The sequence below is a fragment of the Thamnophis elegans genome, chromosome 10, assembly GCF_009769535.1.
Source record: "Thamnophis elegans isolate rThaEle1 chromosome 10, rThaEle1.pri, whole genome shotgun sequence".
In the NCBI taxonomy this organism is placed as follows: Eukaryota; Metazoa; Chordata; class Lepidosauria; order Squamata; family Colubridae; genus Thamnophis; species Thamnophis elegans.
The window spans coordinates 49,050,368-49,069,332 of record NC_045550.1 but is presented as its reverse complement, the minus strand read 5'-3'; the positions used below and the strand labels follow the sequence as shown (position 1 = coordinate 49,069,332).

General features: G+C 37.1%; 1 protein-coding gene across 1 annotated transcript in view; it reads left to right on the top strand.

Moving 5' to 3' along the window:
- Nucleotides 1–7,202: 7,202 nt before the first annotated feature.
- LOC116513691 overlaps nt 7,203–18,965 on the top strand; it is a 28,337-nt gene continuing 16,574 nt past the window's right edge. The window contains exons 1-4 of the mRNA XM_032224874.1: nt 7,203–7,279; nt 12,575–12,606; nt 15,725–15,772; nt 17,419–17,448. Coding sequence (XP_032080765.1) covers nt 7,242–7,279; nt 12,575–12,606; nt 15,725–15,772; nt 17,419–17,448 — 148 coding nt within the window. The 5' untranslated portion in view covers nt 7,203–7,241. The remainder of the gene's footprint in view (nt 7,280–12,574; nt 12,607–15,724; nt 15,773–17,418; nt 17,449–18,965) is intronic.

Here is an 18,965-nt window from a genome sequence, read left to right as displayed (position 1 = left end):
CACGTATAAGTATGAACAGGTACATGAATAAAGAAACTGAATACAAATAAATGGGGATAGTAGGACAGGGACAGTATGCACACCCCCTTTATGGACCTCTTAGGAATGGGGTGAGGTCCATGGTAGACAATTTAAGGTTGAAGCTGTGGGGATTTGAAGATGTAACAACAGAGTCAGGTAGAGCATTCTAGGCATTGACCACTCTGTTGCTGAAGTCATATTTTCTGCAATTGAGTTTGGAGCAATTTACTTTGAGTTTGTATTAATTGTTTGCCCATGTATTATTGAGGTTGAAGCTGAAGAAGTTGTTGAAAGATAAGACGTACCAGACAATTTTGTGTACTATGCTTAGAAGTTGAAGGAACCTTAGCTATAGAACTAACTTTTATCCTGGGTGAATGTACTTGGTGCAACATAATGAAGAATGCTAATAAAATGTGTAGAGATAGCTCTGTGTCTGCAGTGATAACTATGTGCATTAGTAATCCAGCTATAGAAAATATGGAGGTATTTGCTGTACATAGAACAGAAGACAAGAAAAAAATGTATTTGAGTAACCTAATACTTAAGAATAAAGGCTTTAAATATTTATAACATTATAAATATAACATTGCAACATTAGACACATTACCCAGCAATCCCTTTTTTCCTGATTAGTTCAGTGTATCACTTTTTGCAATTCATTTGGGAAATGTATTGCTAGCATAAAGTGAAAGAATTCTATGCTGAGACTAGAATACAAGAATTGGAATCATGCCCTGTAGGCCAATTCCCTGCCCCCCTTTTTTTGTTCTGGATCAATTTTCTCAAATACTTGGTGCAACAGCCCCTTTAGTGACCAAAGTTACAAAAACACTGAAAAAAGTGAATTATGATCATTTTTCACACTTATGACCATTGATGCATCCCCATGTTCTTACATTCAGATGCTTGACAACTGACTCACATTTATGAGAGTTGCAGTGTCTGGAAGTCATGTGATCCGCCTTTGCAATCTTCTGACAAGCAAAGTTAATGGGGAAACCAGATACCTTTAACAATCATGACACTAATGTAACAACTACGATTCACTTAACAAATGTGGTGAAAAAAGTAGTAAAATGGGGCAAAACTCACTTAACAAATTTCTCACTTAACAACATAAATTTTGGGCTCAATTGTGGTTGTAAGTTGAGGACTATATCTGTATTAGTTTCACTCCTAGATCATGGAGTTTTGAAAGCAGTTTTAGCATGTTTGTCTGCAAGTAATTTACTCAGATATTACTATCTTTTCACTGTTCAGTGTTTGTGCTGTGACTCATACAATAGCTAACAATTAGTGCCAGGGCAGTTGGCATTTCCTTTAATGTAAACAAGCCAGTTTCCCTATACTGAATAAAAGGAAATATACTTCGTACAATTGACTGAATAAATATATCAATAATATTTTTATTAGGGCCATACAATTATTTTAATCCATAAAATACAATTTTAAGGAAACTAATAAAACTTTATTAAGGTTTATTCTTTTATACCAGTTCCTATATGTTACCAAATAAACAAAAAGGAGAGACAATGTTATTATCTGTCACTTCCTTAATCTTTATTCAATTATTAACTTGCTGTCTGAATCAAGTGCCAACAAACCAGGAGAGTTTGACCAAGTCTTTTCATGCAGTATGAGAAGAGAATCACTAATATTTTTATTCTAGATTTCTCAGACAAAAAGTCAGAGGCATAACATTTGTAGAATGGTAGTGGTTAATCAGTTGTATTAAAGGTAGCTCTCCTTGATTAAAACAATATTCCTTCTTGTTGAGATAACTCATTTTCATTTATAATCTTAGGTCTTTATAATTTCATCCCCCACAGTGCCACTCTTAACCATTGTCTTACAGAATATAGAATAACAGTGTTGGAAGGGAACGTGGAGATCTTCTAGCCCAGAGATCTTCAAACTTGGCAACTTTAAGACTTGTGGACTTCAACTTCCAGAATTCTGTTGGAAGAAATCTTATTTTCTTATTTTCTTTACAGGGCTAATTCTGTAAGGAAGGCAGGAAGGAAACATTCTGGTGTTGTTTCTAGCCTAATTTTTATTGCCCTGCTTACAGAAACTGCCTCTCCGGTTAACCCTTATTACATTGTAACAGCTAAGGCGAAGCGCCCATCAATGTGAGTGACATTGAATTGGCCATGCCCACCCAGTCACATGACAACTAAGTCATTCCTACCCATTAGGACAGAGAACCGGTTCTTAAATTATTTGAATCCCACCACTGATTGCAGGCCTCAGTGGTCACATGATTGGATGTTCCCTGCCCATTTCCTACGAGCAAAGTAAATTATCATATGAGGTTCTTTCTGGCAGTGGGACTGCCAGAGCTGCTGTTCCTAAGTGGCAGAGTCATGTGGACTTTACAATCATGTTACTTTCCTATGGAAATTCTGGTCCATAACCTGAGGACTACCTGAAACCCCTTCTCTTTAATTTTTTACTTGCAGTCTCTAAAAATGACACCTTGAGCCCAACCAAACCACATTTGCTTCACTTCAGTCAAATGGAATATTCAAACACAAGAACTTATGGTGACAATGTATTCAGAGCCTTTTGTGAGTTTACTGTCAACAAAACCTTCAACAGCATCAATTATTCATTAGTAAATTACACAATATCTTCACATAAACTTTCTATATAAAATAAATTTTGAGACATTTAAAATTGTGTAGAGAAGAAAAACCAAAGTATTACTTTGTATATGTTAATTACTGAAGAAATGAAAACAGTACTAGTGGAGAACTGTCCTCAATTACTTCAGGTAGCCAAAGAAAAAAACACAACTTATTATGTGGAATCCCTGGTACTGCATTATCCCAGCTTGTTTTCTTTTCTTGCTTTCTGAACTATATTCTATATACAACTTATTATTCTGGCTAATTATTAATAATCCGGATTTCTCTAGTTCAGACATGATAGCCCACTTTAAAAAATATATTTTTAAAAAACTTTTCTTTGAGGAAAAAGAGCTATTAATATCTTATATACATTTATGTATATACAGTAACAGTCTTGCCCATGCAGTCTTTCTCATCTTCTATTTGAGGGCAAACAATAATATAAATTGGGCCTTGGTGCATATCAGCATCTTCCTAAGGCGCCTCATATTACGTGCAAGGAATGTTTGCTGTTCTTCCACACAATTTGTAGCAACAATATGATGTTTACTTACCGGTATTTATTACAAAAGCTCTTAGTCACCAGATCCTAAGTGACTTACAGGCAACAACAGACAATGCAATAAAAAACAGAACTATCAAAATTATCAGTACGGATAGTCCTAAACTTACATTTAGGACTGGAATTGTGGTTGTAACTCATATAAATTGTACATTGAGACAGCCATGTCATTGGATTCAATTTCTGACCATTTTTACAGCAGTCATTAAGAGAATCACATGGTCATTAAATATATCCATTTTTACAAATGGGAGGGGCTTTTTTGTGCCAGAAACTAACAAAAAACATCACAGATCATGGTCATGGTCATGTGGGTGTAGAATGCTGCAACTAATCATAAATGTTAGCTGATTGCCAAGCCCTTGAAATGTAGTCAAAGGTGTGTGTATGGTTGGATGGAGTCTCTTCTGGGTTCTGGGTTCTGGTGCAAATGACAAATAAACCATGCTGGAACAAGGAAGGCAATTTTCAGCTGAAAAGGCAATTTGCCTTATGCTTGGGTCAAAGTTCCAAATAAATACCCTAAGTAAAAGTTAGTTTCTTCGTTATTTACAACATGTCATTCTACATATTTCTTTCACAAAGTTAGTATTTACACTAGGTTGCTATTTATATTTATCCGTTTTGATACATTTATCATGTTTAATACAAGATAGCAAAATCTTCCTAATCTTATCTCATTGCCAGGAGTTTCCCCGTCTGTTTTGCTTGTTTTGTTTGTTAGTTTTGCAAAGAAGAGAGCAAAGAAAGAGTAAGTTGTGGCTGTCCAACCTTTCGGCTTTCCTGGGCTGCATCGAGTGAAGAGGAATTGTCATAGGCTGCATATAAAATATACAACATTGTTAATGCATATAAACTTCCTTTTTTATTATACTGTATCTTGTGGGGCTGCATTGTTAGCTCTTCAGGACAGCATATGGCTCATGGGTTAAAAAGGCCTGATTTAGACAATCCAGTGGATAATTTAATCAGTTCTAATTTTTGGTGGCTTGTTTAATTCCTGGCTGACTTTGTTTAAGACATTGAGACCTTTTCATATGAATGGGATTCCTTTAATGTAGAAATTATTACTTTTGCTCCCCATGGGATTTAAAGGGAACTTTCCCTATTTGAAGGATTCTATTATTTCATACTGTTCAGCAATCCAGCTATCAGGGTGATGAGGCCACTATGTTTTATGATGACCAGAAGTGCTTTATGCCATAAAACATCCTTTCTGAGGCTGTCATAATTTTGAACAGTAGTTAAATAACTCGTTGTGAGGATATTATATATGTATATGTATATATATATGTATATATATATATGTATGTATGTATGTATGTATGTATATATATATGTATATATATGTATGTATGTATGTATGTATGTGTATGTATGTATGTATGTATGTATGTATGTATATATATATATATATATATATATATATATATATATATATATATATACACACACACACATATACATATATATGATTAGCAATTATAATGCAACCATTGAGGCACCAGATGCAAACCGTCAGTCCAAGAAGACTCCTGGGAATAGGTAAAGGTTCCTCTTGCACATATGTCTAGTTGTTCCCAACTCTAGGGGGCGGTAGTCATCTCAGTTTCAAAGCCAAAGAACCAGTACTGTCCAAAGATGATTCTGTGGTCATGTGGCCGACATGACTAAACGTTGAAGGCACATGGAACGATGTTACCAGAAAGTCCAATGACTTCTTGAAAAAGCACCATTGGGACAACCAAGACCTGGATAATTGAGAATCACCTTAGATATTTGGCCAGTTTTTGCATGGTTTAACATCAAGTATAATTTGGATAAGCAAGGTTGATATATTTATTTTATAGGAATATTTCCTTTGAGCTTTTAAACTATTATAAAATAAATAATAATGTTGTGATGGAAGCCTGTTGTTTAAAACTGTTAACATGTTCTTGACAAGGGGTCACTGGTAGGTTCTGGACCAATAAAGCCTGACTGCTCCTTTGAGGATCAGTGTGTAAGTGTGAACTCTTCACCTGGAATAAGCATGCATTTTTTCCTTTGTTTTGGTGCTATATGGGAAGGACAATTAAAACCCTTAGTTGGAGAGGTACGAAAGGTAGGGTATAACAGAGTTGTAAGGGACCTTGTAGGTCATCTAGTCCAACCCCCCACTCAAGCAGGAGACCATACCATTTTAGACAGATAACAGGAGCTTCTTCTTGAAAGCTTCTGGTGATGAAGCTCCAGGAGTGGGTTCCTGCCAGTTCTAACCTCTTCCATAGAAGAGATTCCACAAATCTACAGTGCCATTTACAACCTGTTCCAGCTCCCTCCCCCACACCCATCCGCACATCATCAAGATGAAGAGTGAGAGGAGGAATTCTGGGAGTTGAAGTCCACAAGTCTTAAAGCTGTCACGTTTGAACACCCCTGGGGTTTTTTTCTAAAGGGTTAGGGGTGCAAGGGTCTTGTAACTTGTCAGCTTTAAGACTTGTGTGCTTCAAATGCCAGAGTTTTGGTTGCTAAGTAAGAGCATTGTTAAGTGAGTTTCACCGCATTTTACAAGTTGGCTATGTCCACCCAGTCACATGACTGCCAAGCCACTCCCACTCGGTCACATGGCTGGCAAGCCACTCCCACCCAGTCACATGGCCAGCAAGCCACTTCCACAAAGCAGGCCACACCTACAGAAGAGATTCTAAAAATTTTTTGAAACCCACCACTGTGAAGCTCCCACAACATCAAATTCAACCCTTTGCATTTGCACCAAGATTTCCCTATCTCTACATATGCAAATTGCTAAGCCTGCAAGTTCCAGAGGGCCACTTTTCAAAGGTACGTTTTTTTAGACTACTTTCTTAAAAAAATAACTTGTTTTGTACAGAACTGCCCAATGGAAATTGATGATGATTGTTTTATATTAAAAAAGAGGAACTGAAAACAAGCAGGTATGAGTGAAGATGCAGGAAAGGGAAACCTCCAACCAATCTTTAGATAGCGCGGACGCACAGACACAGACACAGACACAGACACACACAAACAAAACATCAGTTCTTGTAACTGGAAGACAACTGAGTAGCAGAGCTGGAGGGAAAAGTGACAAGAGGAAACATAGCCTGACCAAAACCCACAAACCTAACCAAGCTGCAAAGCAAACCAAGCTCATTAAATGCAGCAGCCCAACTGCAGAACTCCACAAACCGGCTTGGATTTTGGTGTCCAGCCAAGTATTCCCTTCATCAATATTCATCCCATAAATCCTTCCCTGTGGCTGTATTCCCCTTTGCATCAGTGAAAGAGTGAGCTCACATATTTTGGGCATTGTGGATTTTTTTTTCACCTTCTCTGTTTGTACTGTTACAAACCCAACGTGCTCCACTATTCCACGGCAGAAGACCGACCGCTCATTTTGAAAACACACGTTTAAGTCACAGTTCTCGTTTTTGTTCTTCTGCTGAGCGTGAGAACTAAAAAGCAACCAATCGCCCGACGGAATCCGGTTTCCCACAGTTCTACCTTCAGAAAATCTCTACAAGGGACTAGAGCGGGGGGGAGGGCAATTTGACTTTTAATGGGGACAATTTGAACCTTATTTAAACCAAGTTAATGGCCCTTTAGGTCCCCCCCCCCCCGTGAGTAGAGTTCGCTTTTTGAGTAAAGTAAGAATTATATGTCACAGGAGGGGAGGCACCAGGACTTTAAAGATGCTTAGGTGGGGCATGGCCAAAAAACAACACTGGACTAGAGGAAGATGATATTTTTTTTCCTGAGAAAGGAGGTAGGGTTCAGTCTGTTAAAATGCTCCGGAGCCCTGCGCTGCTCTCTTTCAGCACCTTCGGAGCGTTTGGCGCCTTTTTTCCTCCTCAATTGCTTCTCTGGTTCGTCTCGCGAAGCGCTGCCGCGACACGTACGGGGAGGGGTTTCAGCCGTATCTCCCTCTCCCCCTCCCCCTCCCCAAAGCAGCTCATCGGCCAATCAGCGGCGGCTCTGGACAGCTTCTCTCTGTTCAGTGCGCTTCTGCCCTGCGTCCGAGGATGGCCAGCGAGCAGGAGTGCGGGCAGGTGCAGGGCAGGTGAGTCTCTCCCCAGGTCGAGCAAGAACGAACGGACGCGCAAGCAGGGCAGATCTGGAAGCGCCCGCGAGGGGAAACCCGAATTGCCCGCCTTGCAAGGCTCGCCGCTCCCTGCGCTTTCAAAGCGCTTCGCCCGCGAGGCAAAGATAGACGAGGGCGCGCGCGATGCTCTCTTCCCTGCTGGCATCCGTTCCCAGCTCCTGGAGCAGCCAGGCAGCCCCGCTCTGCTCGGCGCTGCAACAAAGGAAAGGCGCCATTGCACAAGGCAGGAGAGCGGAGGAGGGCGGGGGTAGGTGGGGAGAGGAGGCAGGTGTTGGAGACCAAAAGAAAAGAAAAAAAACAGGCGGGAAACTTTGGTGGCAGCCGGCCAGTCCCCGTGGCGCAAGAAAGACGGTCGCTAAAGAAATGCAAGCCGGGGAGAGGAAGGCGATGCTCGCAGAAGGAAAAGCCCCAACAATTAGCAGCCCTCCATCCGAGAGAGGATGCGTGCGCGCGCGTGTGTATGTTGACGGGCGGAGCGGAGGAAACGCCTCTCCAGCTTGGCGTTCCTTTTTTCTGACACGTGGGAAAGCTCCTTCCCGTTCTCGACCCCGAATCGCTTCTTTGGGGGGGGAATTGGGGAGGAAAAGGCGCGTCATGGGGTTCCTTTTGGTTCTGTGCGGACTAGAAGACGAATCGTTCATTTGTTTATTTTAATTTGTTTGACGCCCATCTCTGGCTGTGAGGCGATTCTGGGCGGTTTCCAAATTATTACAATTATTGAAAGTAAGCTCCTCTTCGAAGATGCACGGCCCCGCATCCGTCTAACTTCCTGGACGGCAAGATTGTAATTGTGCCATTGCTTTCTTCCTGGATCTGTTTTGTTTTTTTCTATTTTCCTGCCTTCATCTGCAGTCTCGCTCGGTGATATCCCAGCGATCTTCCGTGCAGGTTCGACTCTTGGTTTTGGACAGCAGCCAGATATTCCCTTAATCGACATCTTTCTTTATTACTGTATTATTGTTTTCCTGAGTGAAAGCTTGAGCTCAGATACAGTTTCCTGACTGACACCAAGGCAGGATTATTTAACATGGGTTATTTCATCCACATTGTGGCTTTTTTTTAAAAAGCTTGGGTGACATTTGTAAAGGTTGCTAACAGAGTTTATAGGAAGCATTTAAAGAACTTCAACGGTCCAGCTATGTTCATTTAACTTTAAAATTGGGATTCTTGTTTCAAGATTAATTTTAATACAATTTTCCTTCAGGAAAATTGTTTGCAGAAATCAAATACATCACTTAGGAGGTACAGATTGTAGTAACTGGGTTTTTTTTTGTTTGTTTTCAACAATAGCTGAAGTCAAATTGGTCTTCTTGAACATCATTATCCTGTTTCTTTAGCCATCCAAACTGATATTGGAAATCAGAAGAAAACCAGACCAAATCTTAGCGCAACTATTTCCCATTTTCCATTTCAACTTCCATCTTAAAACACAAACACACACACACACACAACCCAGAGAGAGAGAGAGAGAAATAAAATGAAATAAAATTGTAGTCTTAGCAACATGCATTTTATAAAATAGGAAAAGAACCTTCAAGTTAATACTGTATACTAATTCATGAAAAACCTAATGTATTTTGAAAAAATTAAACGTAGCAGGAAAACCTACTGTATATACAAAGCTAGAAATGAACATTATGTACAAATGCAACAATTTTTTTCCTTAAAGAGTTCTTTGATAGCCAGTCAGATTCCTCTCCCCTGCCTTCTCATCCCAGTTATCATTAATTTCAAAACTTTCTTTGACATTCTGTACTGGTAAGGCAAGTATAGCAAAGCACAACATATCTTAACAGACGTCCAACACTTGAAATTATAATTATGAGGAAGATGAAAGGATGTCTGGTCTGTTTGTGCCACCAATACTCATTAACAATCAAGACTGACTGAAATCCGCCCCCCATACTTTCTCTTGCCACATTTCTTTCCCACAGTGAAGTGTACGTAGGTGCTCCAGTCCTACCTATGAAAAGAGCCAAGAATCTCAGTAATACTTAAATTTTGAACTGGCACAAAGGAGTCTCACATTCAGATCTGTCCTTGGCCCCAGAAGCTCACTGAAGAACTTTATATACTTAATCAACCCAAATTATTTTGAGAAAATAAAATTTTGAGGGAAGGGATACCGTGGCACTCCTAAAGGAAAATCAGAATAGAAATTTAAAAAAATTACAGAAAATTTCTTGTGGAATTAGATTTAATTCATTAAAATTTCCAGAGGATATTCTTTCATGCACCCCAAGAAGACTAGGCTTCAGTAGATTTTATTCAGTATAAAGATGAAAAATAATAAACTGGGTTGAAAAATAATGCCTAGAATGATTGAATGAATTGTGGTTGGGCTCCTTGAACAGGCCATGATTACAAACTACAATAGTAGGCTTACTGAAGATGCTACATCAAAATCAAACAGACTATATCTTAGGGCAATAGGTATACTGTGCTGTAATCTACAGTCCATGTACATAATGGTTTGATCATAATTTTTGATCGAAGTTAAGAATATGCTAATGAAAACAAATATGAACACAGATCTTTGTGACACCTTCATTACCATTTATCTGTCTCTCAAGCCAGTTTATATGTTCACAAATGGACTTTTAAGTTTGAGTTAAATATATGCTTGGAGCACTGTAAGCCTGCTTCCCATTGGCCATAGCCCTATGGACATGCAATACATACGCTCTTTTTTCCTCAAAGAAAGGAGACAAAGATGAGATCACTGCATAAGCAGACCTCAACTTACAATCATTACTTGGATCAGAATTCCTGTTGCTAAGCAAGGCAGTTGTTAAATGAATTATACCTGATTTTACAATCTTTTTTGCATGGTTGTTACGGGATCACTGGAGTTGTTTAATGAATCACATGGTCATTAAGCGAATTTGGCCTTCCCCATTGACTTTGCTTGTCAGAAGCTTGCCAGGAAGGTCACAAATGGCAATCAGATGACTCTGGAATGTTGCAGCCATTATAAATATATGACAGTTGCCAATCACCCAAATTCTGATCATATGACCATGAGGATGCTGTAACAGTTGTAAGTGTGAGGATTGGTTGTAACTAATTTTTTTCAGGCCTGTTGTAACTTTGAATGGTCACTTAAATGAATGGTTGTATGTCGAAGAGCTCGTGTTATGCATACATATATTATTTGCATCATTCATTGGTATGCAACAGCACAAATCTAGTGCTATCTCAGGGCAATCTACAATTGATAGTCAAACTCAATAAGATGGCAGAAGTAGCACTATGATAAAAAAACTCATCCTCTTTTGTAAATGCATGTATAAAAGGGGAGGACATTTGACCATACCCACCATTTGCAGATGTGGGCTTCCTCCATGGATCCCTGTGTTGTGTGAATTGGATAGCCAGATTTCTTAAAAAGATCTGCTTTCAACATTTAATTTTTATTGTTATTCTCAGTTGAAAACTGAGTAGCTCAGTTTTTTGTTTCCCCCCAAAAAGCTTAATATACATAATTAAGGCCTTATCTGTGCTATTCTTAGTCTTATGAAACATGTCTATTATAAAATATTGGTGTATCTAGACATGGGCATAATTTGATATTAATACTCAAATACTGATATCCCATGTTAGGCCTGCTTTCTAAATTTTTGATACAAATACTTAATGAAATCCTCATAGTGTAAATTGAAGAGGTACTGGTACAGTATGGAACATTGCATTGTTTGTTTATTTGTTTGTATTCCACCTTTATTATTTTTACAAACATCTCAAGGCAGCAACAATATCCTTCTCTTATTTTCCTCATGACAATCATGTGAGGTGATTTGGGCTGAAAGAGAAAGTGATTCACCCAAAGTCACCCAGGTGGCTTTCATGGGTAAGGCATGAAACAGTAAAAATAACAAACCAAGTAAATGAACCTAGATATGCAATAATCAAAATACAATAAATGAGATTATAAAAATGCTTTAGAAAATGAAGCTATAAGCTGCAGTATAGATTTTAGTATTTCTTAAAATTAATTCCATTGATATAATTTAAACAATATCAACACTGAATTTATATAATAGTATTACTATTGAATAGTTTATTCTCTGCAGCTTGCTTAGTTATCTCATAGAAACAGTCAGTCAGTTAACAGAATGCAAAGGAAAATAGAGTGTATGAGTCTTTCTCTTATCTTTCTAGACTTTGAATAATTTGCATTATCTTACCCACACAACATATGTGTGAATTCTGACTATCATAGTTGATAGTCAAGTTTTCATAAGCCTACTTTTATTTACCGATACTTCCTTCTAAAAACATGAGAGCCAATATGATACCATTATTGAGTTGTTTGTTAAAATAGAAAGTATAAATGCTGCATTTCAGGATTTTTTAAAAAAATTATTGCGTCAGATAGTCTAAAGTTTATATCTGTATTGCTCTTTTATCCTTGTTAAATGGAAATATGCAACTGGCTAGTTGGATATGTAAAGTAGTCCAGTAAACTGGTAAACTGAATTGGAAGATGGAATTGCCATTTCAGTAAGGCCTGGATAAAAATATACATAGCTACAGTAAGTGTATACATTTATAAGAGGAATGTATAATAAAAAAGAGGACACATTAGCATTCAGTTTGCATACATATCGGACATTTTGAAAATAATTACATAATTTTATAGCAATATCATATCAGATAAGGCTTTCTATATTTCTAAGTTATATGACTAGATACCCTGTGTATTTGCTTTGCTTGCTTTTTGTTTTTGAGATACAAAGTGTTGATGATCCTTTGTGGCACATTCTTAGGATTTTTTTAATAGGAAAAGTCTTCAAATGGAACACTGCAAAAAGAAGAATATAATGTAGGCTATCTTGACATAATCTCTGCTAAAGTGATAATCCTGCTATGAATTATTCCAGATAGTACATAAAACTATATACTGTGTAACATTTGTGATGTACCCAAATTGAAATTGCACAATCATGTATTAATCAGCTTTAGAGAGAGCTTTGTATTGAATCCTTGGTCTAGTAATTCAACAATCCAAGCACAGAGCTTGGATTGTTGATTAAAGAACCTATAGAACTTTTACTAAACAAATGTCTCATTCATAGGTTTATGAAGCAGATCTGTCTACAATGGTATGGTTCTATATGATGGACAACAAAGAAATGGTTTAAATGTATGAATAATGAATGCACCCACTTTTCTTACTAAGAATGTGTTCAATAGTATTTAATGCTACAAAGGATCTCATCTATTTAAATATTAATTTTTGATTTTTTCCAGTGAATCTGATGGTACCTCTGAGGATGACAAAGGTAATTAATTTTTCAAAAATATATAATTCTGTTTATTAGTAAGGATAAATTAATTAAATATCATTATTTATTTATTTTCTGGGAAGCTGAGGATGAAGAGAAAAGGGAAAGAGGGTGTCAGAAAAAGAAACATATCTAAACAAAATAGATTATTGAAAACAGAAAATTTAGGGTTTCAGAAAGAAAGAAAACAGTGTCTCCACTGATATTTGCTTCTTGCTTTGCCTTCACTGGTATTGAATGCAGCCGATTATTCCTGTATAATATGCTAGCAATAGTTAGACTTATATACCGCTTCATAGGGCTTTCAGCCCTCTCTAAGTGGTTTACAGAGTCAGCATATTGCCCCCAACAACAATCCGGGTCCTCATTTTACCCACCTTGGAAGGATGGAAGGCTGAGTCAACCCTGAGCCTAGTGGGATTTGAACAGCCGAACTGCTGAACTGCAGTCAGCTGAAGTAGCCTGCAGTGCTGCATTTAACCACTGCGCCACCTCGGCTCTTGCTAGGTCCTCTTGTGCAGCCATTTTGATAATTTCTGGATAATTTCCCCAGGATTTAATAATGGAAAGGTGGCATTTTGTACCATCCTTCATAAGGCATTGGTGGTGCTGCTATTGAAATCCTGGATTTGATTAAATTTATTTTGACTGCAGGATCTAACCTGGATTGGTTTTCAGGATCAGGGGTTTAGTCTTCTGAGCTTTCAGATTCATACTGGAGCCCCATCTTTAGGGAACTTCTCTCTACCACAATGTATGCTTTGGGCTATTCTATGTATGGTATTTATGGGGTACATGTTTGTATGTGGCTTTTCATTTATTGATTGGGGTGTTTTCGAATGGCTTATTAAGTTATTGGCTTAATAGGCACCACATAAACACTACAATTAGAGTACACCAAAGGACAGGTTCCGGTAGAGAGAAGTTCCCTGAGGATGGGCTCCAGCATGAGTCTAAAAGCTTAGAAGACTAAACCTCTGATCCTGGTGACCGACCCAGATTGGATCTTGCAACATTATCCTGGGATGTGTATAATCGCCTTCATTCCCTTTGACTGGTCTAGACTGATCTATAAACAGCTAGAAGAAGTAGCTTTTTGTATAGAGTTCTTGGTGCTTTGTGAACTTGGTTGCTTACTTCACATTGGTGATGTTACCTAGTTGGGTAATGCAACATCTGCAAGCAATGACCAAGCTCACAGAGCACCAAAACCTCCATAGTTCAACCTTGAACTGCATATATTCTCTTTTATTGGAGTAAGTTTTTCACCATACCTGTGGAGAGCAGTTGGAGATATGCAAAATAGATTATTTGGGTTCCCAATTTTTTATCAGCAGTTTTTCCTAAAGAAATGCTAGCTTAGCAGTTGTTGGCTAAGCTAACTGCTTCATTCTGTATAATCATAGGGCTTCCCTTGGTTCAAAACGTACTGGCCTCTATGGGAGGACGGAAGACATTTTTATTGATTCTTCCTCCCCTGAAGAAAAAAGTATTGTGCTTTAACGTGTATCTCCAATCAATCGAAACAGATTTTCGTGGTTTCATTGGATGAATAAATTGGATAGAAATTGCTCCCTTCCTTCCTCCAAATCAATTGCTACAGTCTGACTTTAGCAGTCTTGTTTCCGTCTAGACCAATTATTCCATTCTGAAATATTTATCTTGTACTATTCCTCCTTTCTCAATTATGATTGTTATCTTATGTAATACTTTTTAAAATTTACTGTTCTGTTTGAATTTCTCTTGATTCAGATGATTCTATTATATTTTTTAAAAAAATCTTATATGACAATCAAAGTCTATGGGTCTTGTTTTTGTATTTGTAATACAGTGTGTTTGCCACATAAACTCATTTTCCCCTGAGGTTCTCATTCTTTCCCATAATGTCTTGGGAAACAGTTTCAAATTATCTCTGCCACCTTGTGATGTTGTTGATCAAAGGCTGATGAACAAATGTACAAATGAAGTATAAAAATGACCAATGTATGTTTCCTTTTTTTTGAATGGGATCACAAATTATTATCTAGAAATAACTTTTAAAAAATTGGTTAAATAGATGGTAGCAAATGGGCTTTAGTGTATTTTACTACATTTTGGCAGGGGTATTCTTTGTTCTTTAAACTTGCTAATGCAATTTTAGGCATATGCTACAGTTCCTATATACATCCACTTCAAAATTAAGGAAAACTTTTAGCTCCATAACAGTAATGCATTTGTAGCTGGGAAGAATCCATAGGCAACAAAACAAAAAACAAAAGGAATACGTGACCTCTTGTGACCTTGGGTTGCCCCTTTTTAAAAGAGACAATAGATATTTCATTTTGCATTATTTTCCACCTAATTAGATGGTTATACCTGTAACAAAAAGGATGAAGATTTTGCACAAGAAAATAAATTGAGAAAATTGCACAGGAAAATAAATTAAAATCTTCCAGATAATAATGGCTGTTGAAAATGCCTGACAGATGATAAATGTTTTAGTTTTAGTGTATTATGTCTTCATTGTTTCTGGTTTTCAGTTATTGTTGCTTTTTAAAATTGATTATTTCCTCGTATGAGGACATAAATCCTCATTTGGATTTCATCCAAACAAATTGGAGCAAGGAGTAAGGGGGAAAAAATGAGTGATTAATTTTGAACAAAATCCCACGTAAAGCTTTTTCCATAGCATAATTACACCTGACAGCTAAAGTCTTAACTAAAAGTAATAGAACCTATGTGCAACATTGATGCATAGATATTTTTGTATCATGTAATTGTAGTTCTTGAAATCTTCTTTCCCCACGTGTTGTAATCCCAACCAAAAGTTGATCTTTAGGTGCAATTTTATTTAACAATGTCTATATTTAGCCTATGATGTAGTTTACCTGAAAACTAATGAGTAAGTAAAATATAGGTTGCTGTGTCCAAATTATTGTGGATCACTAAGGAGTCTTTAAAGTGATCTCATAAGAGTTTGTATAAATGGGAAAACTCATTAGTTTTCCTCTACACGGTACCATTTTCTTCTAAATTCAGAACTGGATTGAGCAAATGTTAAATATTCAATGGTTTCATTTTAATCTACATAATTGTTTAACTGTTACTAAGACAAATACATTTTCATTTTATGAAGGTAACGACAGTTCCAGCAGTGAGTCAGAGAGCTCTGAAAGCGAATCTGGTCAGTAATTATGCAGCTACATTTCATGTATATAAATAATTAATTTGTAATTTTATGTGTTTGTGTGGAAATCATAAAGGGAAAAAATTCTTTTCAAACGAATAAGTTAATTGAACTGAATAAGTTAAATGAACATAGAATTCTTCCTCCTCCCCATTGGGGGGTGGCGTTTGAAAATCAGAGAAAGGCAAGGAAAAGGGAATGAATAGGACTTGTCCTATTTTAATATTTTAAATGTTATTGAACTGCAGCAAGAAGCTATGTACAGGTAGTGTTAGGTAAGCTCCCAGTTGGGAGAGCGAGTACGTTCAGAGAAGTGTTGTGAAAGTTGTGTTGAGAACACACAAACCAGCATACAGAGCCACTGCAGTTTAAATAGGCTTTTACTTTCGTGGAAATAGAGGTACCAGAGTCCATCAAACAGTCCAAGTCATACACGGATAAGACAGTCAGTCATCAATGTCTTTCAGTTAAGGGATAATCCAAATAACATAGTCCAGTATCATATAATCAGTTCAGAACTCAAAGTTTGTTAGCAGTTGCAAAACTTACAATAGCTCACAGTACTCAGATCAGATCAGCCCAGCATCTAACAAAGAGAGAGCTAACAGTCCTTCTGGCTCCCTCTTATGGCCGATTGAGGCAAACAGCAACCAATCACATTTTACAGTATGATTTAAAGAAACAGGTATAGTATTGTTACATGATTTATATATTGCCAACCCAGCCGTTAGATTATATTCCTAACAGGTAGTCCTCGACTTATGACCATAACTGAGCCCAAATTTTCCATTGCTAAGCAAGAGAGCTGTTAAATGAGTTTTGTCCTATTTATGACCTTGCTTGCCACAGTTGTTGACTGAATCACTGCAGTTCCTAAGTTAGTAACATGGTTGTTTAGTCAATCTGACTTCCCCCATTGACTTTGCTTGTCAGAGGATCACAAAAAGGGATGACATGACCCAGGACACTGCAATAATTGTAAACACATATCACTTGCTAAGTGTCTGAATTTTGATCACATGACCAAAATGGGATGCTGCATGTGAAAAATGTGTGAAAGTACTGGTCATAAGTTCTCTTTTTTAAATACCGTTACAACTTTGAATGATTACTAAATGAATGGTTGTAAGTCAAGAGCTACCTGTATTTATTTATTTATTTATTTGGTTTGTCACTCATGTACAAGATAACAGGAATAAGAATAAACATGAATAGAACAGAAGAAATGGGTACAAATAAACGGGGACAGTAGGACAGGGACGTTAGGCACGCTGGTGTGTTTATGCAATATATATATATATATATGCAAAAGTGTTTGGCCTTTTACTATTCTTATAACTTTCCTTGGCCTATGTTGTTATCATGGCAAGTGATATTTTATCTCAGCAAACAGTTTTCTGTTTCAAACATAATATATGTTCACATGAGATTCCATGTCAGAGTGCCATAAGGGCAGGTCCTTTGAGATTGGCAGGAAAAGTGACAAAACAGGATAGTCAGGAAAAGAATTGAAGGAAATGGTGTTGTCACTGAGGGACAAATATAGCCTTATGCACATGTTTTAATATTTATGCCTGTTTTTATTTAAAACAAACAAGTTAACAAATCTTTCTGTCTCACCAAGTCAGCCTTTTTATTTACAGAGACAAATGAGGCAAATGAAAATGAACCACGTGGGTATCCTTTATTTACTATTAATTGTAGTTTTTGTGTGGGAAAGCTCTAACAGAATTGCTGTGCAAGATGGCAAGAAGATACTTAGAAATGAAAGCAAATTATTTGACTGTCTATGTTACGAAAGGCATAAGATAATTTGAAAACAGTTAACAAAGGCCAAGGTATGGTACTTGCTCACTATAGTTCAGAAAGTATCCTTTTACTATTTTACTACCACAAATAATGCTATTTTTCCTCAGATTAAGACTTGAGGAAATTATGCTTAAATTGATTAAATAGTAATAAATATAATAGTTAGGTGGAACTCTCATACTCAGATTGCCAGAGAATGAGGATGATACTTCTCATTCAGGTAGTCCTGTATTACTTCAATTTGTAATACAGCCTACTCATTGCAGTGAAAAGTTGTGATGGTCATAAAGCAGGTCATCATGAGATTGTGTTTTTTTTAATCAACCTGGTCTATCCTGGAATGGAGCATATAGTGCTTCTGCTTTCGCCTTTCAGCCTCAATCCAGGAGCCTTCTCAAGCAGTCACTTTCGCAACGAACTATTTTTGTGTTAAATTTGTATTTACCGACAAAGAAATAAAAGGAAACTAGTATAGATCTATTTCAAGCTATTTAGCTCTCGTCGGCTAACCATACTCGGATTTGAACCCGAGCTGCTTACATATTAAGTAGATGTACTAACCTCTAAGCCACAAACTCTCCTTGCTTTATTGGCTATACCAGGGGAGAGATCAGGTGTTTTCTATTAGGGCAAGCAGGTCTACCCAAATATGTGCCTCTACTCAGAACATTATCAGGCGAGGGAAAGCTGAGGGAACGACTGTTGGAAGTAGCACTCTGAATTTCAAAAGACTTGGTTCTAATCAGGTGGGCTCTTATTCTTTAATCATACAAACAGAAGCAAGTATCTATCGTCAATGTGTAATATTTGACTTAGAAATTTTAGGATCAAATATGTTTTGTCTGTGGTATTCTTGAGAATTAAAAAAAAAAAGTCCAGACTAAATAAGTGAAAAAATTACAGGAAATGACTTAACATGCAAAAGTTTAGGCACTTGTGGTTTGTGTATCTTTAAGTGAACAGAAGCTGACTCAATGTCTGTTGAAGGGGACGTATTTTTGGCAAATTTGAATGCATGCTTACTTGCATAGTATGTTGTTGTTTATTTACAGATTCAGTTTTTATTTAACGTGACTATAGCAGATGCAAAAAAATTGATCCCTCAATCCAATACTTTGTAACATCTCCTTCGGCCAAAAGAATAATTTCCAAATGTTTTCCTATGCTTCCCTTTCCTCTTATTTTGATACTTTCAAGAAACAATAATTCTTTGCAACAGACCTGCCATTCTGCTATTACTTGCATGCTTTAAAATCACCCCATCCATTTCCCTATCTGTAATAAACACTTGACCAAGGTTTCCAAATGAATTATATTACTTTTTTTATCACTTATGTATAACTTGCAATTGCAATAAATGTAACAAAGATATGAAATATAT